Source organism: Monodon monoceros, unplaced genomic scaffold (assembly GCF_005190385.1).
Source record: "Monodon monoceros isolate NGI ecotype Baffin Bay Population unplaced genomic scaffold, NGI_Narwhal_1 Super_Scaffold_4, whole genome shotgun sequence".
Lineage (NCBI taxonomy): Eukaryota > Metazoa > Chordata > Mammalia > Artiodactyla > Monodontidae > Monodon > Monodon monoceros.
The window spans coordinates 55,595,931-55,620,354 of record NW_021703781.1 but is presented as its reverse complement, the minus strand read 5'-3'; the positions used below and the strand labels follow the sequence as shown (position 1 = coordinate 55,620,354).

Sequence of the window (24,424 nt, the reverse complement as noted above, 5' to 3'; positions counted from 1 at the left end):
GGAGTCTATGGAAAGGCTATGCTGATAGTTTTCTCTACCATTTAGCTGTTTCAAGAATACAGAGAAAAACCTTAACTTGGATTAAAGGCAGGATGGAAAAGTCAAATATTGGGTAGTTGATTTCGTATACAATCAAAGTAATATTTACTAGAGCTGATACGTGTCAAATAGTACACTAGTTTCTCATTACTAACTCTCCTAGACTTAGGCTGAATGAGAACATTCCTCAGTACCTCCCTGGGTTTATCCTCTTCCCTGTATTTCTAGGATTCTTTTACAATCAGAGGCCAAGGACCGATGAGCAATAATAACTAGTGTGCTGGTATATAGTTATCAATTAACTCTCCCCAATTTGTAAAAGCATTTGCACATTTTATGGTCTAAAAATTTCTATCCTGGCTAATTTCAAGCTACCCATCTGAGTTCAACCAGCTTGCAAAATTCATGAACGTCTAACAATTGGCTCTCATAAGCAGGTATAAGCCTGTTTCACTTAGAATAATGTCCTCAAGTTTCATCCATGTTGTAGCATGTGACAGTATTTCCTTTCTAAGGCTGAATATTCTATTCTATTCCATTCTCTCTCTCTCTCTCTGTGTGTATATATATATATATATATATATATATATATATATATATATATATTCACACAAACACACCACATTTTGTGTATACATTCATCTATCAATGGATACTTGGGTTGCTTCAACCTCTTGGCTATTATGAGTAATACTGCTATGAACATGAGTACGCAAAGATCTCTTTGAGATCCTGCTTTTAATTTTTTTGGATATACACCAAGAAGTGGGAGTGCTGGATCACACAGTAATTCTATCATTAATATTCTGAGGAGCCACCATACTGTTTTCCATAGAGGCTGCACTATTTTATATTCTTTACAAGATGTAAATTAGCTCATTAGATAGATGAGCATCTGTGTTCATAAGACACACTGGTCTGTAGTTTTCTTTTCTTGTTATATCTTTGTTTGGTTTCAGTATTAGGGTAATGCCGGCCTCACAGAATTAGGTAGCAAGTATTCACTCTGCTTCTATCTTCTGGAGGAAATTATAGAGAATTGGTATAATTTCTTCCTTCAACATTTAATAGAATTCACCAGTGAACCCATCTGGGCTTGGTGCTTTCTGTTTTGGAAGGTTATTAATTATTTATTAAATTTCTTTAATAGGTATAGGTCTGTTCAGAATGTCTATTTCTTCCTAAGTTGTAGAAGATTGTATCTTTCAAGGGATTGGTCCATTTCATCTGGGTTATCAATTCTGGGGGCATAGAGTTGTTCACAGTATTCCTTTATTAGAATCCTTTTAATGTCCATGGGATCTGTAGTGATGCAAAGTTTAATATCAAAAATCAATGTAATACAGCAATTAACAGAATAAAGGTGAAAACCATATGGTCACCTCAATGGATGCAGATAAAAGCATTTAACAAAAACCAACATCCAGGGCTTCCCTGGTGGCACAGTAGTTGAGAGTCCGCCTGCCGATGCAGGGGTTGCGGGTTCGTGCCCTGGTCCGGGAAGATCCCACATGCCGCGGAGTGGCTGGGCCTGTGAGCCATGGCCGCTGAGCCTGCGTGTCCGGAGCCTGTGCTCCGCAACGGGAGAGGCCACAACAGTGAGAGGCCCGCATACCGCAAAAAAAAAAACAAAAAAAAAACCCAACATCCATTCCTAATAAAAGCTCTCAGCAATCTGGGAACTGAAGGGAACCTCCTAATCCCCTGATAATGTATCTATGAAAAACCTAGAGCTAACATATATCTATATAAAAGTATATATAAAATGGTAAAAGACCAAATGCCTTTTCCCAAAGATAAGGATATCCACTCTTACCAATTCTTTTGAGCACTGTACTGATGGTTAGTACAATAAAACAAAAAAGAAAAATGGAAGGTACACAGATTGGAAAAGAAGTGTATTTGTACATACTTGCAGTGAACAATACAGAAATCAAAAATTTTAAATACCATTTATAATAGCATTAAAAATAACAAATACTTAAGGATAAATATGACAAAAGATGTATAAGACCTTTACATTGAAAGCTATAAAACATTGCTGAGAAATTTTAAAAGACCTAAATAAATGGTCTTTATTTAAAAGAAAATTTAATATTGTTAAGAAGTCAATTCTTGCCAAATCTATCAAGATTCAACATGATCCCAATGAAAATCTCAGCAGACTTTTTGTTGTTGAAACTGGCAAACAGATTCTAAAATTCACATGAAAATTCAAAGAATCCAAAATACTTTGAAAAAGAACACAGTTGAATGACTTAACGCTACTTGACTTCAAGGGTTATTAAAAAGCTGCAGTAACCAAGATAGCATAATATTGGCATCAAGATAGACAAAAAGAGCAATGGAACTGAGTAGGTCCGTAAGTAGACCCACACATATATGGTCAATTTGTTTTTGACAAAGCTGCTATTAAGAAGAAAAAGGGGAAACAAATCTCCAAAGCCATTAATGGTATCTTCTCTATGTCAGGCAGTTGTTCTACAGCAATAAATAAAACATAAAAATCTAAAAAAAAAAAAAAGAAGACGAAGACAAAAAAGGATAGTCTTCTGAATAAATGGAGGTGGAACAATCGGATATCCATATGAACTTTGATCCATACCTTGTACCATCCGCAAAAACTAACTCAAAATGAATCACTGACTAAAATGTAAAACCTCAAAGTATAAAACTTCTTGAAGAAAATAGAGGGGAAAATCTTTGTGACTTTGGATTAGGCAAATAAATTTTTTTTAAAAGATATAATAGCTAATAACATAATCCCTAACAGAAAAATTGACACACTGGACTTAATCAAAATTAATTTCTGTTCTTCAAAAGATACTTTAAAGGGAATAAAAAACCAAACCATGGACTGGAAAAAAAATATTTGCAAATCACATACCTAACAAAGGACTTGTATGCTGAATATGCAAAAGAATCTTAAAACTCAATAATCAGAAAGCCACTCAATTTTTAAAATGGGCAAAACATTCAAACACTTCAGCAAAGTAGATATATGGATGGCATATAAACATATGAAAAGATGCTCAACACTGGGGCTTCTCTGGTGGCACAGTGGTTAAGAATCTGCCTGCCAATGCAGAGGACACAGGTTCAATCCCTGGTCTGGAAAGATCCCACATGGCGTGGAGCAACTAAGCCTGTGTACCAACTAAGCCCGTGTACCACAACTACTGAGCCTGTGCTCTAGAGCCTGCGAGCCACAACTACTGAGCCTGTGTGCCACAACTACTGAAGCCCTCGCGCCTAGAGCCCGTGCCCTCCAACAAGAGAAGCCACCTCAATGAGAAGCCTGCACATGGCAACGAAGAGTAGCCCCCACTTGCTGCAACCAGAGAAAGCCTGCACATAGCAATGAAAACCCAATGCAGCCAAACATAAATAAATTTTTTTTAAAAGTCCCTTTAAAAAAAAAAAAAAGATGCTCAACATTATTAACATTAGGGATATAAAATTAAGATCACAATGCAGTACAATGACACACTTATTAGAAGGATTCAAAAAAGACTGTACTAAGTATTGGTGAGGGTATGGAGTAACTGGAACTCTCATGCACAGTTGTACTACCATGTTAAACTGTACAATGCTTTGGAAAACAGTTTGGCAGTTGCTAAAAATATTAATAATATGCTTACCATGTGACCTATGCATTCTGTTTCTAGGATTTATCCCAGAGAAATGAAAATATATGTTCATACAAAGACTTGTACATAAATGTTTATAGAAACTTTATTTGTAATAGGCCCAAACTGGAAATAACCTAAATTTTCATCAATTGGCAAATGGATAAATAAATTTTGGTATGACCATACAATGGGATACTCCTCAGCAATTTTCAAAAAGGAAAATTGCTCTATATGAACAACATGGGTGAATCTCAAAATAATTATGCTTTGTGAAATGAAACAGGCAAAAAAGAGTACATACTGTTATGATTACATTTATAAAACACTAGAAAATGTAAACTAATCAATACTGACAGAAAGAAGATCAGTGGCTGCCTGGGGATAGGAGCAAGGAAAAGTGGGGTGGGATGGGAAGGAGGGATTACTATGTAATAGGGGGCATGAGGATATGTTCATTATTTGGCTGAAGTGATGTTTTCACTGTTTTGTACATACGTCAAAATTTAGCAAGTTGTATACTTAAATATGCTCATGTTATTGTATGTCTATTATACCACAATAAATGTTTTTAAAAACTTAGTAAGACAACTCAATAAATAAATGAGGATGAGATGTGAAGACACTTCAAAAGAAGCACATGAAAAGATGTTCTATACCATTAGCTATCACAGAAATGTAAATTAAAACTACAGCCACTACACACCTACTCAAATGGCTGTAATGTTCTTAAAAACTGACAACACCAAGTCCTGTCAAGGATGTGGAAAAATTGGACATTCACACATTGTTTAGTGGAAATGTAAAATGGTTTGCATTTGCAAACTCCCAAAATGCTACTTTGGGAAACAGCTTGGTGGTTTCTTTTAAATTTAAATATATATTCAGAAATCATACTCCTAGGTATTTACCCAAGAGAAATGAAAGAAAAAAATGTACATACAAAAGCCTGTATGGGAATGTTTTCAGTATCACCAAAGACTGAAAACATTCCACATGTCCTTAAACTGGTGAATGAATAAAGAAATTAGTTCATCCATACAATGGAATACCACTCAGCAATAAAAAGGAACAAAGTATTAACACATGCAACAATGTGGATGAATCTCAAAAGAAGTGAAAAAAGCCAAATGCAAAAAGCTACATAAATATGATTTAATTTATATGACACTCATAGCAAAACTATAGGGACAGTTGCTAGGGGTTGAGGAGAGGGGATTAATATGAAGGGGTATCATTTTTGGGGTGATGGAAATGTTCTATATCTTGACTGTGGTGTTTACACAATTGCGAAATTCATAGAAGTACACTAAAAAAGGGACAAATTTTGCTGTATGTAAATTATACTTCAAAAATCAAATGAATTAAAGTACACACTTTAAAAACCATGTGTGAAACATGCAGGTAAAGCAGGTCTCGTGCTATAAGAATGAGCTTTAAATCCAACAAGGAAGACAAAGAAATGCATCTCCCTCTTCTCCAAAGCAGAGGCTGCCTAAATGTTGAGAGTCAGGATTCAGAACACTGGGCTTCAAATGCTTGCTCTCATCTTTTCCCTGAATTGTGCAAAAGATTTGTCCTCCCTGGTGTCCCACTTAATCTTTTTCTAATGGAAGCAGCTTTCAAACCTTAAGCCATTTTCTGATCTGGGCCTTTGGCTAACACCACGATAAAGAACTTGGTGCTTTTGAGGTGACATTCTTCCTTCTATGTCACTTCTTTGCCCAAATATCAAGATGTTTGGGCAAGGGGGTATATTAGTATAAAAGAGACGAGATTTAAATTGCTGCAGGCGGCATGCCTTAAACAGGAAGCGTAACTCAGGGGCTGACCAGGGGGTTCACACAGACTCCCCTGGCACTTTTTGCAGGCACAGGTGTGCAGGTCCTCAGATTCTGGACAGGTTCCAATTGAGTAATTATGTTCTCTCTCCCTAAGTACCCCCTACTGTTTCTGGCAGATAGAGAATTCTTATTCACTTCCTGTACTAAACTGTGTGTAGAGTTGCCGTGCAGCTGTTGAACAGCTGCCACATTCTTCTCCATATACAGTCTCTAAAGCACTTTTGGATGAAAGGAAGCTATATAAACATATTTTATTGTCATGTATTGGTTGCCTTTCCACTTAGTAGTAGGCTTTGTAAAGTTCTAACTATCAAATCCAGCTCTGTATTCCACAGCACATCAACGTTAATTTCTTTCCCTTCCTGCTCCCCAAACCCCTCTAAACAATAAGGCTCTTACCACAAGGGTCCGTAGACAGAGAGTTCCTGCAGGAGCACGGGGGTCCAAAGCAGCTACAAGATCCCACACCTTAATTTTTCTAAAGATCAAAAAGGGGACAAAAATCTTAGTTAAAAGCAAAATTAAGGGAATACAGGAAGAACAGTAAAAAGTCACGGCAATAAATATGTATGGCGAAGATAGTTTATAAGTGCAGCTCACAGGAATATACAAAAACTTTTTTGTTTTGGAGACTCAGTCCTTGCATTCATTCTTAAAAGTGGAAAATGTACGTGATTAACCTAAAAACGACAAACAGGTTAGCTTTAACCAAACTGAAGAGAGTGAATGGTAAAGTTACACCATACTTTGGGCCAAAAGGAGTTCTTATATCCATACATTAGAACTCTTAATGATAAAAGAGATCACTTAGACCTAGAAACCTATAACTGAGGCATCTTCTTTCTGGTCAATTCTAAGAATGGCTCACGTCACACATATCAGAGGACTGGGGTCCATTTAAGAGCTCTGGAGTTGATATAAGCAAATCCTCATATTTTGATTTAAATAAGAAAAGTATAGCCCTTCTATAAATCAAGTATACGTCATGTCTCCTCAAGGTAAGTATTAATAACAGACAAAACCCAAGAAAAGTGGGTATAGATCAAAACCAGGGCAATGAGAAAATACAACCTTGGACTTATCTGGAACATGTCATCATACCCTGAACAATTTCCCAAGGGTAGAACAGTGATGGCTGACTCAAAGCAGAGGAAGTGGGTCTCTTAACACTTACTTAAGAGTTGTCTTAATATATCAGTATAGCCAGCTCATAAACTAAGATAATGTTGCAAGTTAGTTTCTGATATCTACAAAAGCTGCCAGGGACCTCCTTGGTGGTCCAGTGGTTAAGACTCTGTACTCCCAAGGCAGGGGGCCTGGATTCGATCCCTGGTCAGGGAACTAGATCCCACATGCCACAACTAAAAAGATCCCACGTGCTGCAACTAAGACCCGGCGGAGCTAAATAAATAAATATAAAAATAAAATAAAATAAAATAAAAAGCTGCCAATATTTGAACTGTGACCTTCTACTTCCCCAAATCAGGCACCTTGATGAGGAGAAATGATAGACAGCACTTCATAAGTGAATACACTTTTGTAAGAATTTACTATGTGCTTATTAGCATTGCTGGACATGGGAGCTATCCACAACATGAATGGACTCTATGACCATTCGAAATCAGACTGAAGGAAAGTAAAGATTACTTAACTCATTGTGACTGAAATGCTAGAAGTGAGGACAAGAGGGCTGTACTTTTAGGAATCACTAAGAGAGATAAAAATTCAAGACTGTACCATACTAAGCGCCACCCCACCCTCAAGATATTGCCCTCCAACATTTCAGCTTTATTAATAAGTCACTATTTTATATTCATATCCTGATATAGTGGGTTTACCCAGTTCTTTGCTTTATACGGCAAAACGGATAAATATATAACCAAAAAGCCAAAATATTAATGAAATTCATGAGCAAACAAGTACAATTAAATGATTGGGAAGCATATTTTAGAAAAGAGTAAACAAAGGAGAGGTGAATATATGGATTAGACACAAGAAATATTGTATCAGATTTTTTCTGTGATATCTATAATCTTTTAGAGACAAGGAAAGGTTATATTTAACATTCTAAGGCAGGAGGGATTAACAGGCAGCTTTTTAAAAAACGCTGTTAGCAAACTCACCCATCATAGGCTCCACTGACTATCCTCTTGTTATCGAATCGAATACAGCGCACCAATTCCTCATGGCCTTCTAACACTCGTAAGCATGCACCACATTCTATGTCCCATAATCTAAAAGAGAAAATTGAGTCAAGTGAATTTTCAGGTATTCTTTTCTAAGCTTGGAATGTTATAATAACATACTTCATACATCTTTTAAAATATCCAAAAAATAAAATCAATCAACACTCATACACAAATGTATTACTTTCAGTGTAATTTATTTCTTTTCTGCCGTATAAGCAGAAAAATGTACGATTTAAGTTCAAATATGCAGTATATATTTTCAAAGCACCAACCTTCATATAATTCTGTAATCAGGGTCACCAAGGAATATAAAAGATGAATTCAATGTACACAGTTGCCTATGAAGGAAATGACCAAGCCAAGAAAAATAATGTTTCCTAAAATCACAATTAATAAGAATGAGACGCAGTATCAGTGACATCCTGCCCTCAGAAAGTATGTCCACCTTTGTCACTGAGGACACTCTCCGCTGTCACCCCACTGTCCAGGACAGTTTTTCTCATATAATGGAAATGCAAAGTAAGTTCTCAAAAACTTTTATATACTAATTTAAATTATGTATGCTTTCTGACCAATCCAAAGGATTTCTAGGAATGCTAATTTCCTTAGATGTAACAATATCTATCTGTTGTTTTTTCAATGGCCTTTTCATTCCTTAGTACTTCTTTGAAGGAGGGGGAGAGGGTTGATAAATCTTCCAAATTCTATTCATATGAGTGTCATTCATCTTCATGAAGGATAAATACCAAAAAGTACTTCAATTTGTGGATTCTTCATAATTTCTTCATAATTTCAAAGACTGGTAACTCCCTGGCTAATTATGTAATGCTAAGAAAACAAAATGCACAACTTCTAGCAGGGAAACAAATCTCTTTTCTTTTTTTAGAACAGTGGCAAAGAGAAAAGGCCTTTAGCTATTTATTAGCACTTTTCAACTGAAGACAGGAGAAATTTAAAGAGAAGGACCTTCAGCCTCCATTTTTATCTCTCTTGCTCACTTCCTCTTTCAAGCAGTTCTTTTTAAATAGGTCTATATGGTGATAAAACTATTACAGGAAGGAAACACATCAACAAAAGGCTTTGCTATGCTGCCTCTCCGCTTGGGGCAAACTTTTGATCTGTAAGAAGCTACAGAAACTGAAAAATGTTTTATTATAAACTTAACACAGTTGAAAATCTGTTTGACCTGTGCACAAACAATGAATGGCAGGATAATAGTGATCCCTTCTGGGCAAGGGCACCTGCTGCTCACCTGATAGTGTTGTCAGATGAGCCACTCACGACCAGCCTGTCTCTGTACTGCAAACAGGCAATTCCACGTTTGTGTCCATTTAAGGTCCTTACAAATTCACAAGTACTTGTGTTCCATACCTGAAATAAAAATAGCATTTGGCAGTTGATCTGGTGCTTTCACTAGCAAAATCTATGGCAACTGGAGTTTTTGGGAGGCAGAAAATAGGACTGAACTAATAGGGGGAATTCAACTTTTCAAACCAATCCAAATCAAACCAAAAAATGACAAGTTTAATTCATAGTAATATACGGCTAATTTGTAGCTGGCTGCTATCACATGAGAATCCTCAAATTGATGTACTCTTATGGGGTTAGTCTGGTATTGCAGACAAATTTTCTTGAACCTAAATTTACCCCTGCCCTTTTCATACTCACCATTATTTATAGGAATAAAAACCTAATTCAAATTGTCACACAACCTATCTCACTCATTACCTTTTTACGCAAAACTAGTATTTGATTTAAATATTAAGTATTCTACAGTGAGGGTTAAGTATGAAACTGCCCTTGAGCAGATTTCCACATGAACTTCCCTTTTCTAAGTTGGGGACTTACTGAAAAATGCCTTTTTACCTTTATAGTCCTATCCCCAGATGCAGAAACGATGTACTTGTCATCAAAGTCCACGACATTGACTGCAGCTCGGTGTCCAACAAGCACCCTCCTGAGGGTGATGTCAGTTGGGGAGGCCATATCCCACACCGCAATGGAACGGTCTTTGGAACAGGTCACCATCATGCCATTATTGAAACGCAAGTGCAGAACTGCTTCACAATGGTGAATCAATGTGTTTAGCATTTCACCTGTATTTACATCCCACACCCTGGAACAAACAACATTAAGGTTATCCGAGATTGAGGAGGAGCTCATGCTACAATCTATTACAAGTATTGGACCACCTCACTCCCCACCCTTCCCACCCTATTCTCATAGTTAGTGTTACACCCTACTTTCCTTCTGCAGCTCTGAAGTTGAGCTGAGTTAAAGTGTACTGATGGACCATGGGGAAGTGGTAGACAGAGGGCTGGACTGGGAGAGAAGGAAGAGGAAGGGGATGGGATGCTGTCAATGTGAAATCTGGGCTAGTTTCAGGGGGCTGGAATGAGGTTGCAGCGACCATCCCCAGAGAATTGGCCACAGACTTCAAGATTATCATAAACTTTCTAACATTCAATCTGTTACATTTTAAACTGGGAATCTGATTAATAACTACAGCATTGGTGGTCCCACAGACAGCCCTCAGGTCCTAGACTGACATAGGCCAAGAAGCTTCCCTAACAGACTGAGTTAGTACTATGGATGTGAGTTTGATCATGCTGGACCTTTTCACCACATAGATCAAGGCCTAAAATTATCTAGACTCTAAATGTAAGGCCCCATTTCTGTGCTTTAAATGAGTGTAGGGATCAAGAACAGCCATCCCAATATCAATATGGGCTTCACAGCAGAGTGTGCGACCCTTGGATAGCTTGAGAATTTTTTGTGAAGGTATATTTTACTTTGATCACTCTATTTTTGTATATTTACTTTGTTTTTTACAACACATTGTATTTCTTTTTTCAGTTTAACTCTCTTTTAGAAAATCATTTTTCCCCTTGTCCTATAAATGATGTTAGCCTTTACAATCTTTCAGCTTCCTTGAGGCACTCCACAAACACCAATAAATGTCAAACGTTGATAACTCTAAAAACAGAATTTGCTGTGCCTTTAAGTCAAAAGACAAGAAACAGGAATGGCCTTTTCTATTCACAGAGGATAACTTGGAATGGTAAACATTTAACTTCAGAGAATCTAACAATGCAGTTAACTGCTTTTTTCCCTATTTTTTTAAAGTTACTTTTGATGCATTATGTTTGCTAAATCCTTTAGCTCAAGGCAAAATTCCTAACAGAGGTTTCCAGTAGTGCTGCTAGTACCCAGAACTCAAGCTACAGTGGACTCCAGCAGCATAATGGCTGTGTCATCAAATCACTAATGCCTCTGGAAATTGAAGGTCCCTCCCTGAGTGGAGCTTGCAATTAAAAACTGCAGGGACAGCAGGGGAGGGGTTGACAAAGAGAGAGCTTTGCTCACCTGTATACATTTTAAAGGAGATATGCATGCCTGTACTACAGTTATAACCACTTGAAAGGAAGGCTTCATTCCATTCATGTCATTCCCCCATGAGGTGGCTTTTGTAAGAAATGCAAGGTATACCAAGTTTCTGTAATAGATGATTCCCCCAAATCAAAATAGAATATGTAGTTTCTTTTTTTTTGTAATTAAATTGTTTTTTTTATTTTTAAATATTTATTTATTTATTTAGGCTGTGCCTGGTCTTAGTTGCGGCACGTGGGATCTAGTTCCCTGACCAGGGATAGAACTGGGGCCGCCTGGATTGGCACTGCAAACAAAGTCTTAACCACTGCACCACAAGGGAAGTCCCTGTAGTTTCTTAAATGTACAAAAATGTAAACTTACCGTAACCATTCCTAAATCAAGTTTTCTAGTTTTAGACTGACACAATGATGGGGAGAGCTGGTTGTTTATTCTTTTTTGGTTATGAAGTTTCATAACTGTGTTCATGCAAATACATACAAAATTACTATCTAAGACAGAACAGAGTGAATCTGATTATTTCAGAGTTCAAAAGATCATTTGAAATTTTCTACCTGACTGTGGAATCCGATGATCCAGTTATGATCACCCTCTCGTCATACTGGAGACACAGAACAGAACCTGTGTGGCCTGTGAGAATTCGCTTGCATTCCAATGTGCTTTTATCCCAGATCTAGGATGGCAAACAAGATCCTTTTGATCATCATGATAATGGGGTGCTGCAGAGACTTGCTGGCTCTATTATGTGTTTGATTCCCCAAAAGAATCAAAGCCCAGAGTAGTGTGGAATGCATTCTTTCCTATACGTATAGCTAAGCACCTATATATATGCGGCTTCAGTACTAACGCAGACTTTATCCTTTTCATTAAGGAACAGCGGTAGCCTATAATTATGTGAAGGCCAAAAGAGTAATAGCCCATTCAGTGCACTTCAAGAAGAGAATTTAACCCTAGCCCTATCCATTTGCATGCGTTTCTGGAGGGAAGCAGGCATTTTTCCTTTAAGGAAATTTTGGCTTTTGGACTGGAAACAATCTAAAACTCTTACTTTCTGGAAATACTGCTTAGAGTTTATGCTTGATTGCTTTATACTGTGGTCATCCTCACCCCTTCTGCTACCTTCCCATAACTGAAGAGACCTCACCTTGATTGTGTTATCTCGAAGGCCGCTTACTATCTTCTGATCATCATACTGTAAACAATAAACTCCTTTGCTTGTTTCACTTCGGCAGTGGATTCTCTGTAAGCTATGTCTTCCACATCTCCAATTAGATTCTATTGTCTGAGAAGAAGGAATGGTAAAGAAGCAATAATTAGGAGAGGACTAGAACTAAGCTCTTATCTGACTTTCATGGTAACCAATGACAAATGCTCAATGCTTTACTCTACTGGATATATAAAACTTAAGGCATTTTTTTAAAAAAGCCACTATTTAACGCTGTAAAACATTTTTCCATGTGCAAAGTAATTAAAGATTTATTTCCTAGAACTCTCCTGTATATAACTCGTTGAACTAAATAATAAACCTGCTAGAAAGAGACTGTTCACCAACAGAGGGCAAGCTATGAACCACATGAGGTTACCTACTCAGTGCTCATCTTTCATTTGTGGTGGCCATTTCTACCAGTGAACTTCCACAGAGGCTCAATTCAGAAGATATTTGAATAATGGCTTATAAGTGCAACTTTAGCAGTTTCACTGCTGTTATCGTATTCTCTCATCTATTTATCTATCAGTAAACAGTTTTTAAAAGCTTAAAATTTTTTTTGCCTGGGAATTTACTATATTTTACCTATCCTACTCACTTGTAAAGAAATTGATTTTTAACCCACACAATAAACCCTAATGGGTTTGCTGTAACAATGCTGTTACTGAAGAATGTTGCTGATTCTCTAGTATTTGGCAAATACCCAAATATACATAGATTCTTACCTCAATATCTTGTATGATTTTAGGATAAAGTGCTCTATAAAAAGAGTTGGGAGGAGCATTCCCATCAGGAGGTTTGTTTTTGAATAAATACTGTCCCCTAAAAAACAACAAATATTTCCCAATAAAAATCATAATATTATACATTTACAAGGAACTTCCTATTTCTTCAAAGTGTTTTCACAGTTACCATTCCATATAATCTCCATAACTAGCCTGGAGAGGTGTGAAGTTAAGCTCAATTTCAAGAGTCCATGTCAAGGAGGAACTTTCTGGGCTCAAAGGAACTCTGCCAACATTGATTTGCTTTTGGGTAAAACATGATGATTTCTAGTATAGAACATCAGAGTGTCAGGCCTTCAGGAATATTATGTCAATAGACAAATGGAATGCACACATTCAGAATTCATCTATTGACTATCAGACCACTGTACAGACAGATTCATTGGCCTTATCTTTTGAAAATTTTGTTAGTGATGATAACTACCACCTTTGAACTAGGCACATGCCCCAAAGACTTGTTTTTCACTGAGTAAAGCTGTGCCAGTGTCAGTGGAGCCTAGCATTGTGGGCAGCAGGAATGGCTCTGTCACAGAGATCACTTTTTCTAGTCTCCAGTTATATGGGGTAAGGTGTGCTGGCGGCTCAGGCACCCAGGCTGCCGGTGATCAGTGTAGCTATGCTTTAAAAGGAGCAATTTTAACAGAAAACAAAGGGACCACAGGAGTGTCCAGCAGCAATTATGAAAGCAGATTAAAAAAAGAAATGCCTAAGAGCACTGTGCTGTCCAGTCTAAGGCACAAAATTGACTTTCACAGGTGTGTTCCTGGCTATGTACATACATACATGGATTTTATTGCCTTTCCTTGATTCCAGTGAGCAACATTTGTTAGCATCTCCTTCCTTATGACAGAACATCTCTGGAATACTCATATCCCAAGCTAGATCTTTGCTACAAAAAAAAATCAGTAAATGGCAATCACTTCCTGCTGGGTAAAAAACTTAATTCCTCATCCTGAAGTTAAGAACCCACCAAACACGGTGTGCAAGCTAGTAAACCCCACTATGGGTGTACTAACTGCTGTTCTCATTGGCACTGTGCCTTGCAAAGTGGAGATAGGCAGAAATGCCTCTGAGTGTAATCCTGGCACCAGAGAAATCATGTTTTCTCTGGGCCAGTCATCCACTCCTCCCTCTATAGCTCCATTACAAAATAATTAATTGTTCAGTGTCTCTAGGAGCACTTCTCTCCTGCCCTCTTCCTATTATACACCTTGAAAATTAGTTGAGAAAATTTCCTATCAGGAAGGTAGCTGGCTCTGACTTCTGTGTTGATACAAAAAGGATAATCTGCAACAGAGAAGCTAAAACAATAGTTTTTTTTTTTTAAAGGGACTAATAGGAACAAGAAACATGATATATCAACATAAAGAAAAGGGCAAACAAGACACATTATGAAATAATTTGGGCTTCAAGATACACTTCTCTGAACAATATTATTCTATAAACATATTGCAGGCAAACCGATTTTGAATGAAGAGGTTCTAATCTGGTTAATAGGGAATTTCTCTGGCGGTCCAGTGGTTAGGACCCGGCATTTCCACTGCTGGGGGCCCGAGTTCAACCCCTAGTGGGGGAACTAAGATCACGCAAGCTGCACAGCTCAGCAAAAAAAAAAAAATCTGGTCAATAATTACAATTTAATAGTTTCAACGTCAACATCCTTTAATGAGGTAAGAATCACTATATTCATTTGGCAGATGAAGAAATCAAATGTCAGGGAGGCTAAGCAACTTGCCCAAGGTCACACAGCTAGTGAGGAGACCTGGGATTTGAATCTAAGTCTGACTTCAGAGGCCACACTCTTAATTACTTTATATCTCTGGTGGGTTTTTTTGTTTGTTTCTTAAATTTTTATTTATTTATTTATTTTTGGCTGCGTTGGGTCTTCGCTGCTGTGCGCGAGCTTTCTCTAGTTGCAGCGAGTGGGGGCTAACTCTTTGTTGCAGTGTGTGGGCTTCTCGTTGTGGTGGTTTCTCTAGTTGCAGAGCACAGGCTCTAGGCGTGCAGGCTTCAGTAGTTGTGGTGCGTGGGCTCAGTAGTTGTGGCTCGCAGGCTTAGTTGCTCCACAGCATTGAGATCTTCCCGGACCAGGGCTCGAACCCACGACCCCTGCATTGGCAGGCGGATTCTTAACCACTGTGCCACCAGGGAAGCCCTAACTACTTTATTGTCTCTCAATGCCCACCATTTCTCAGAGATTCCTGAACCCACGACCCCTGCATTGGCAGGCGGATTCTTAACCACTGCGCCACCAGGGAAGCCCTAACTACTTTATTGTCTCTCAATGCCCACCATTTCTCAGAGATTCCTGTCCTCCTTTTAATCTCTGGCAATCGTATACAAGCACCCCAGGATTTTCTTCATATGCAATGAAACTATACCCTAAGGAAAAAGAAATCATACAAACCTCTGATCTCATTTTCTACCCCACTGTATTTATCACACCTTGCTAAAGTATTTGAGTTTCTTTGAATCAAAGGTGCTACAAAAAAGGGTGGCTAAGTGTTGAAAACTGGTTTCTCAGTCTATATTTATTTTGTAAGTCAAAACCTTTTATGATGGAAGCTCTTTGACAACAGGGACCACTTCTATTGAAATGCCTAGTACTTCTGAGAGTGTGAGGACATGATAAATGCTAAATATTAAATTCAGAGTATTATCATAAAATGTGATCTGCTGATTAAGAAAATGGACTTTTCCCAAGTGGTCTTTTATTATACTTTTAAGAGTTACCATTACTGAGCAGAGAGAATATTCAGTATTATTCAAGAGAGAAAATAAGAGTTCATGTCCTAGGGGCAGAGTGTCAAATTCATCTAGATATAAAATACAACAGTAGAGTGGAAATTAAACCCAAAGCTTTTTTAGAAAACTGTATTTATTTATTTTTGGTTGGAAGAAATGGAAGAAACTTTCAAAGACAGTATTTGGGGAAGTATAACAGACTTTATTGACAAAGGAGGCTTGGTTAAGACAACCTGCAAGAAAAAAATGAAAAAGTGATCATAGATTAATTTTTTTTTTAAGTGGGGAAGGACAACTAACACAGGAAGAAAGGCAACATGTAAAAATAAGCAGCCACAGAATGTGAAGGGGATACTGGAGGCGATCTTCATGGGGTGAACAAATATTTGAAATTTCATGGGTCTGTATCAAGCTGATAAATATGGCCAAAGACAAAGGAATACAGTCAGAACTCTGAAGGATCCTCAAAAGAGCAGGAATGGGTTTCTGTGGTTGAAGAGATAGAGGGAAGAGTGATAATTGGTGCTGAATCCTGAATTATTTCTCAGCTATACCTTCACACACCCTTTTAAAAGGCCAAAAAGCCGTCTGGTTCAATGATCTTAACTGGTTTTTTCTTCTGTGTAACTAACATAATAGATCTTTAGTGCCAACCCTAAGCAAAACTGTGGAGCCTACATTTATCTTTGGCATTTTCACACGTATGTGTCAAGACCTGTCCATCTACTTCTTGTTCTCCCTGCCTTCAAAAAAAGAGACTTTGTAAAGTCTCAAGGTGTGATAAAGGCTTATTGTCATTTACAGTCCAAATGGGAACAAAGTACATTTTAACAGGGAACAAAACCTTTATAGCTATGGGAATAAGTCTCTACAACTGAAATTTCAGGTCAGGACTTATTTGGAGGGGAGTTTCTTTTCATTTTTTTTTTCTTCCCCTGAGGGGTGGAGGAATATTCCTAGCTGCCCTAAAATTTTCCCATGTAAGCAACTGCCTCCTCTATTTCTAAGGCTCATCCTGGCATGCTTAGCAAAATGATGGACTTTGAATGCCATACAACTATATACTTTTTTGTTTTTTTATACAATATAAAGAGTTTATTTCCAAATTATGAAATTAGTTATGAAAGGTAAGATTTCTAGTTTTCTATATAGTGAAGTAAGTGAGAATAAAGAAAACATATTTGGGAAGGAGAAATAATAACTTTCACTTATGCAATTTTTACATAGCCCAAAACTGCCTGGCGTTTGCTTCCTAATTTAATTGAATTTGGGAGAAATTCTAAAGTCTTCCTAATAGCCAGAATGACAGAAATCTCTTGAAGCACTTGGTATAATGTTTAGAGGTCATTATGTTTATTATGCTTTAATGAATTTCAAAGATGCAAAAAAAGTAAGGGAGCTGACTATATTTCTATGAAAATTGCTAAGAAAAGCTGATCCTCCATTCTTAACTGTTTTGTATCTCTTTATGATCCACGATAAACAATTCATAAAATTAATTGCTCAGGATATCACTGAGCATACATATGCCTGCTGGTACATATCTCCCAACTAAAACATTTAATATGTCACCTTTATTTTATTTATAAAATATTCACACCCAACTTTCTTATAGTGACATTATAGAGACATCCTCTGAGAGAAAATTATATATAGAAGACATCTTCCAGAAGTTCTAATGAAATGGTACCATTACATTAAGAGAACAACAAAATTGGTGACTATCTCTTGGGCTGCTAACTATATAATGCCTTAAGGGATTCAGGATTAAGCAGTAAAATCTTGAGAAAATATAAGAGTCTTAAAAAGAAACAATGATTTATACTAAATTCCAATCTTCCCTCTTTCTGATGGCTTGAGTTCTTATTCTAGTTGGGCATAAAAATAATTTTGATTACAAAGATGATAAAACACCACAGGCAAGGGCTGAAGGCAAGAAATCTGAAAAAGAAAATAATTATTTGTTCTGGATTATTTTAGGGGAAAGCTAGATCTGATGGCTTCTGTGTGATTCAAAGCCATCTACTTGACTTATAAATTGCCCATGAGCCCTTTTTCAGGATACCAATCTCTGCCCAGAGAACAGAACGCTTCAAATAGAATGGCTGGCCAGTTTTTTATGATTTTTTGCAAAGCAGTATTAACACATTATTATGTCACTTATGAGTGACTGGTCAGAAGAAAAACTGTCAAGTACACGAACAACTATTTAACATTTTTTGCTATAAAACAGCAAAATCACTGTATCAAAAGATAAGTGGTCTCATGGCTCCCAATAATACTGTATTCCAGAGACTGGAAGGCCAGGTCCTGAAGCTCTGTAACAGTAAGAACGTTAAAAGCCTCACCACCCTCTTCGTTCTGCCAGGCCTCTCCACAGAGAATCTGTCCTGACCATTCTCTCGATGAGCTTCTTCCATAACATGCCATCAGATGTCACTCGGTACCATTCCTTGCACACAAGTTCAGCAGCACATAGTGATTTGGCATCCAGGTATGACAGAATGTTCTCAGCGATGTGATCTAAACCCCGAGCTTTCGGTGGGGGGAGGAGGCAAAGAAAAAGAACATAGATAGTGGTGAATGATCTTTTACAAAAGGTCCTTTAAATCAGAACAGCATTTATTCTGCTGTGAAGGCACATTACTGTCCCTAGTGTGGTCCAGTTTCTTTTTCAAACAGACTGGGGTAAAATGAGTGTCAATAATTTTTCTATAAGGTTACAGAAATGAACAGTATTTTCCATCTTCCTTTAGATAAGGAAGTGAAAACTAACAACCAGCAAACCCCCCAAGACATTAAAAATAAAAAGGATTCCAGGAAACAATTCACATCTATCTATATGGATTTCGGCACTAGGGGATGTTCTATGGATGGCATCTCAAACTCTGTGGTTCAGACCCCCCACACCCCAATTCTCTATATTAGGTCCATTTCTCATTCTGTTTCTATTACTGCTGCAGTTCCTAAGCTGTTCAGTAAAAGAAATATCCTTTAAATGTACTGGGGGAGAGGCACTAAGCAGAATGTTCTGGATTATAGAATTCTGGGCATGCAGAAAGGAGAGAAGAAGGAAATACAGATTGGTATAGAAACATTCCAAGAAGAATGACCGAGAGGTATGTTTAAGTTCAAGTATGAGTTTAATTCTAGATGTTTAAAAAATATACTTGAGAACAGTTGCTGCTATAAAGCCTAAATGACAGTTGGCCAAAAAAGGAAAAAAAAAATCCCAGACCAATAGATAACTTATAATTTCAGAGACTATTTTTGTAGGATATACAGAGAAAAACAGTGGAAGTAGATCTTGGACTGTGTTAACTGGGTGGGTTTCTCAATTACTATTCTCTACTACCCAAATCTGTACTGGGGCCTCAGAGGAACAAATCCTATAAAATAGGATATTCGCACTAACTTTTGGCTGCTGTTCTAACTCAAAAGTGAGACAAAAACATTCAAAGTTATTTCTCTTTACAGGTTACATATCAGAGGTTTGCTAAAGACTTAAATAGTGCAGAAAGATTCCTTCGTACTCTGATTCCCTTAGGCACAAACTTAACAAACAGGAGAGAGAATACCACATTTCATTTTGTGTCTTTCCCCTGAATCATACAAAGACACATTTGGATGCCATTAGCAAAAATCCAAATGTGCTTAAACGTTATTTTAATTATAAAAATTGTATGGATATCAGTCACATTTTTCAGCAGATTTGGAAAAGAAAGCATTAAATGGATCTTGTTTGGCTGGCATCACATGTTCATATTTAAGCACAAGCAGATGGAGGCATTCATCACCTAATTCTTATTAAAGAAACATGACTATAAGCCAATTAAAGATACAATAATTAGTTCATCATACAAAATACAGTAATGGCACAATTTCTGCATCTTTATACTGAAACTTTCTACACCATCAGAAGTTCCCAAAATGCATTCCTGTTTTTAATGGCTGGCATGAAACTGCTCCTGATCTTTCACTATGTCCCTATTACAAGTCTTTGGAAGTAATTTCACCTAACACTCCAAACAAACCCATTACATTAATGGATTACAGGCATTTTTTGAAGTAGTCTGGTTTACTAAATGTAGCCAGATGGTGTAGGTTCATAAGTTAAAGTGGCCATAAAGCATTAGACTGATGATTTAGTGTCTTATGAAGCAGTCAGCAGATATACGTCAGAGATTGTTATTAGGCAAAGGATACACAAGTTTAATCATCTCCTGTTCAATTCTTAGTGGTATATGCTTGAGATTGTAACATGTCTCAGTGATTGGGAAGAGCACAGTAATGAGGTACACACAGATTGTTCGCACAAAGAAAACTGTTTGCCTATGGCTAAAATAAAATCCAATGAGTGAAGAAGGGGCAGAAATCTATTCTACTTAACAAAAGATATAGGAACAAATTCAGCTTGAAAATGGTTATTTCTAAGATATAAATAGGCATTTCTTTTATTTTAAAGGGCAATTTAAATTCCAATTTTGGAAAAACAAATTTTTAAAAAGATATAATTGGCAAAGATTAAGCAGAGTGGTAACATGCAGTTTGGGGGGAAGATATAAGTTGGTATATTTTTCTTAGAGGATAGTTTGGCATATGTATTAGAAGCCTTAAAATATGTTCATAATTAATATAGAAATCCTACTTCTGGTATTTTTTTCCCTAGGATGCCCAAAAGATGAATAAGAATGTCCACCACAGCACAGTTTATAATGCAAAAAACATTTTAAACTACCTAAATGTTCAATAAAGGGTTTAAATAATGTGTGCTTCAATCACCATAAGTAATACAAATACTATAAAAAAATTATTTTTTAAAAGAACCAACACTTAGAAAAACACATTAAGAGAATACAGTAAGAAAAAAATGTTACAAACACTTATGAGGGAAATATACACACCTAGGAAAAATATTAATAGCATATTAGTAGTTCTCTCTGAATGGTAGGGTTCTGGTAAATTTTATTTTTATATTTTAAACTGTTTTGAATTTTCTAAACTTCCCATAAGTGCTATAATCAGGAAACAACTGAAAAAAAATAAAAACAAGATAAGCTATTTTAGAGATTCACTCACTTTTATACTATTTTTCTTTTAAAATAAGCTATTAACACAGGTGAGAAACTTGTATTTTCCTGAGACAGCATTTCCCCCAAATACTGATGTCTACATAGTATCCTAGATCACCATCAAGCATTCAGTGAAACAACCACAGCACTCTCCAAAGTATTTTAAGTGTGTGTGTGTATATGTGTGTCTGTGTGTGTATGTACAAATATATATATATATTTAAAAACATATAGTTTATAATAGCTATTTAGTTCCTGAGCAGTGAGATTGTAAACCCTGGCATTTACATATTTAATATCACAACAAGGCTCCTGAGATACCCTTCTTTCTAAAATATTCAATTAAAAATGTTTCTTATTCATTCCTATAATGTAAATATTAGGTTGATAAATTCACATAGAAATCCAAATTCAAATACATTAGTTAATATACCTTAAAACTAAGACACATTATAAAAGACACATCTCAAACCAGACAACACCTCAGAAAAGATTTTATTTAAACCTACGTGTGAGTAAAAATAGGGTGAATAGAGACAGGGAGAAGAGAGGGGAAAGAGGAGTCTATTATTTATAGAGTTTGATTTTTTGTATTTATATCCCAAGAAGGTACAATTTAAATGCTCAGTTTGTAAAAATTAAGCCAACAAAGATTTTTTTTTAAATAGAGAGATAATAGAGTTGTAGATTTAGTATGATTACCATTGTAACATATCTTCCAGGCAAATTAATGGCTTACAAACATCTGTAGACATACCTGGCAGAGCAGTTATGAAATCCCTCTGCAACATAGGTTTAAGATACGAGTTTATGTGCCCATGTTGGTAATGACACATTTGGGATATAAGATGTTCCACAAATTCCACTTGATCGGACTCTGACCACTGCTCAAAATATTTGACACACAGTTCCTTTTCCTTCTCATAGCTTGCCGAGAGCTTCCGTTGCTTGGGCACAATCATACTGGAAGTGCCATTGGCAAGTTTTGTCTGTAGAAGAGGTGAATTGAAAGAAACATATAAGTACTGAAAATAAGAGAAATTATATAATTTTCCAGTCTGGCATGCTATGTTATGTATGTCTATATGATGGAGCTCACTCTGTTACTCTATTAGTAATTGGAAGTTTGCAAACAGCAGTTATATGGAAAAAGCCACAGAAATACCACAGCAAGTTGCTAAATCAAGAATACTGCTGGATGACAAGGTATCCATTTCCAAAAGTTCGTAGGAAAGCATTATTTGGAGATATATAGATGAAAACTGATGAAAGCATGTTATTACTAGCAAGCAAAAAAGCTAATTTGCTTTTTCTTGTATACACCAGTTACTGGGCATTTATACAATTACTTACTCACAACTTTTTTTTTTTTTTTTTTGCAGTATGCGGGCCTCTCACTGCTGTGGCCTCTCCCATCGCGGAGCACAGGCTCCGGATGCGCAGGCCCAGCAGCCATGGCTCACGGGCCCAGCCACTCCGCGGCATGTGGGATCCTCCCAGACCGGGGCATGAACCCACGTCCCCTGCATCGGCAGGCGGACTCCCAACCACTGCGCCACCAGGGAAGCCCACAGCTTATTTTTTAATAGTCAAGTAAGAAATCCTCCATGCAAAGAAAAGCCAATGAATAATTTGAGACCCTGGTACCTTTGGAGATAAAGCTTAAATAACATCAATGCTCAATATACCCTTTTCCTCCCCCCAACCACCCCAAACTCCTATCTCTGCTGTCATCAAAATTATATGCCATAAAGTCTTCTATATTAATTGATTCATTCAATAAATATTAATTGAGCATCTATAATGTGCCAAACACTGTCCTAGGTGCTAGGAATACAGCATTGAACAAAAATAATACAGTCTCTATCATCAGTAACTTACATTGTAGTAGGTACAGCAAGCTAAAAACATTACCATACAAACAGAAAATATAATGCAGATAGTAGTTTGAAGAAAAATAAAGCAGGATAAAGGGATAGAAAAATTAATATATGCTATTGTGACGGGCAAAAATCTAAGATGATCCCCCAAGAAATTCTTGACCCCTGGTGTACAAGCATCTCTCTCAGTTATTCAAACAAACATGTAGGTACTGCCGTGACTTAATTAAGGTCCCAAATCAGGACCATAAGATAGGGAGATTACTCCAGTGGGTGTGATCTAATGACATGAGCCCTTTAAAAGCAGAGAGTTTTCTCCAGTTGGTTGCAGAAGAGAAGGGGATCACCTGACTAGGAATTCAGTCATCCTTAGGAGCTGAGAGCAGCTCCCAGCAGACAGCCAGTAAGGAAATGGGGACCTCAATCCTACAAAGGCAAGGAGCTGAATTTGCCAACAACAATAGCAACAATGAGCTGAGAAGAAGATTTTTCCCCAGAGGAGAATTCAGCCCAGCCGACACCTTGATTTCAGCCTTGTGATACTTTGAGCAGAGGACCCAGTCATGCTATATCAGACTTCTGACCTAGACATCAGTGAGCTAATGAATGGGTGTTATTTTAACTTGCTAAGTTTGTAGTAATTTGTTATGTAGCAATTAATAAACAACCTAACAATTATTTAAGTCTAAGGGGTCAGAGATAGTTTCCCTAAAGATATGACATTTGAACTGACACATGAAGGAAATGAGGGAACTAGACATTTTGTTACACGGGGGAAGAATGGTCTAGGCAATGGGCATTTTGAGAGCAAAGGTCCTGGATGGTAGTCTAAATGGCATGTTCAAGGAACAACAGGAGGGCCCAGGGTGGCTAGAACCAAGTGAGCAAAGCAAGAAGAAATACAGTTGAAGAAGTAGTCCAAGCCAGATGATCCAGGTCATTTGGGTGGTAGTAGCTATCTCCAAAGATGGCCCCAAACAATTCCATCCCTTCCTGAACATGAATTCTGTTCCTCCCATCAAGAAGTAGTTTGTCCTAGCCTTTGAATCTGGCCTTTGACTAACAGAATGTGGAGAAAGTGACATTCTGGGACTTCTGAGTCCAGACAACTTCTGCTTACTCTATCTTAGAACCTTGAGCCACCATGTAAGAAATTCAGAGTACCCTGCTGGAGAGGGAAGTCTGGAGGATGAGAATCTATGCAGAGAGAGGTCACATGGAGAAGCACATAGCCTGAGCATGACAATCTGAGACCTTACAAAGGATCACTGCTATGTGGAAAATAGGCTGCAGGGGACATGAATGGAAATTAGGAGACTAATTAACAGATTACTTCACAGTAGTCCATGGAAGAGACAACAATCTTTTGGACTAGTAAGGTAGCTACATGCGTGGTGAGAAATAACTGGGATTCAACATACACTTTGAAGGCAGAGCCAACTGAATTAGCTGATAGGCTGAATGCGGGGTATGAGGGGGGAAAAGGAGACAAGGACCATACTCAAGTCTGAAGCTGGGGAACACTAGGGTAAGATTCAGAAATTAACTGAAATTTTTGCTACTCTAAAAGTTGATTTTCTTTAGAGGATAACCACAACGTGGTAGGTACAACTAGGTACTTGTACTTTTTTTTTTTTTTTGGCT

At 37.3% G+C, this 24,424-nt stretch overlaps 1 protein-coding gene across 9 annotated transcripts in view; it reads right to left on the bottom strand.

Moving 5' to 3' along the window:
• The window catches only part of BTRC (beta-transducin repeat containing E3 ubiquitin protein ligase), a 182,111-nt gene that overhangs the window by 6,971 nt on the left and 150,716 nt on the right, over nt 1-24,424 (bottom strand). For 8 of the 9 annotated variants that reach the window (XR_003797006.1, XR_003797005.1, XM_029245099.1 and 5 more), the window contains 9 exons: nt 21,658-21,889; nt 18,177-18,363; nt 13,024-13,120; nt 12,236-12,373; nt 11,646-11,764; nt 9,568-9,817; nt 8,954-9,072; nt 7,636-7,746; nt 5,912-5,990 (listed from right to left, as the gene is read on the bottom strand). Coding sequence is in view for 7 of the 9 variants with exons in the window: in XM_029245099.1 (XP_029100932.1) it covers nt 5,912-5,990; nt 7,636-7,746; nt 8,954-9,072; nt 9,568-9,817; nt 11,646-11,764; nt 12,236-12,373; nt 13,024-13,120; nt 18,177-18,363; nt 21,658-21,889 (1,332 nt within the window). In the remaining 2 variants the exon portion in view is untranslated. The remainder of the gene's footprint in view (nt 1-5,911; nt 5,991-7,635; nt 7,747-8,953; nt 9,073-9,567; nt 9,818-11,645; nt 11,765-12,235; nt 12,374-13,023; nt 13,121-18,176; nt 18,364-21,657; nt 21,890-24,424) is intronic. The other variant, XM_029245095.1, reaches the window with a different exon arrangement.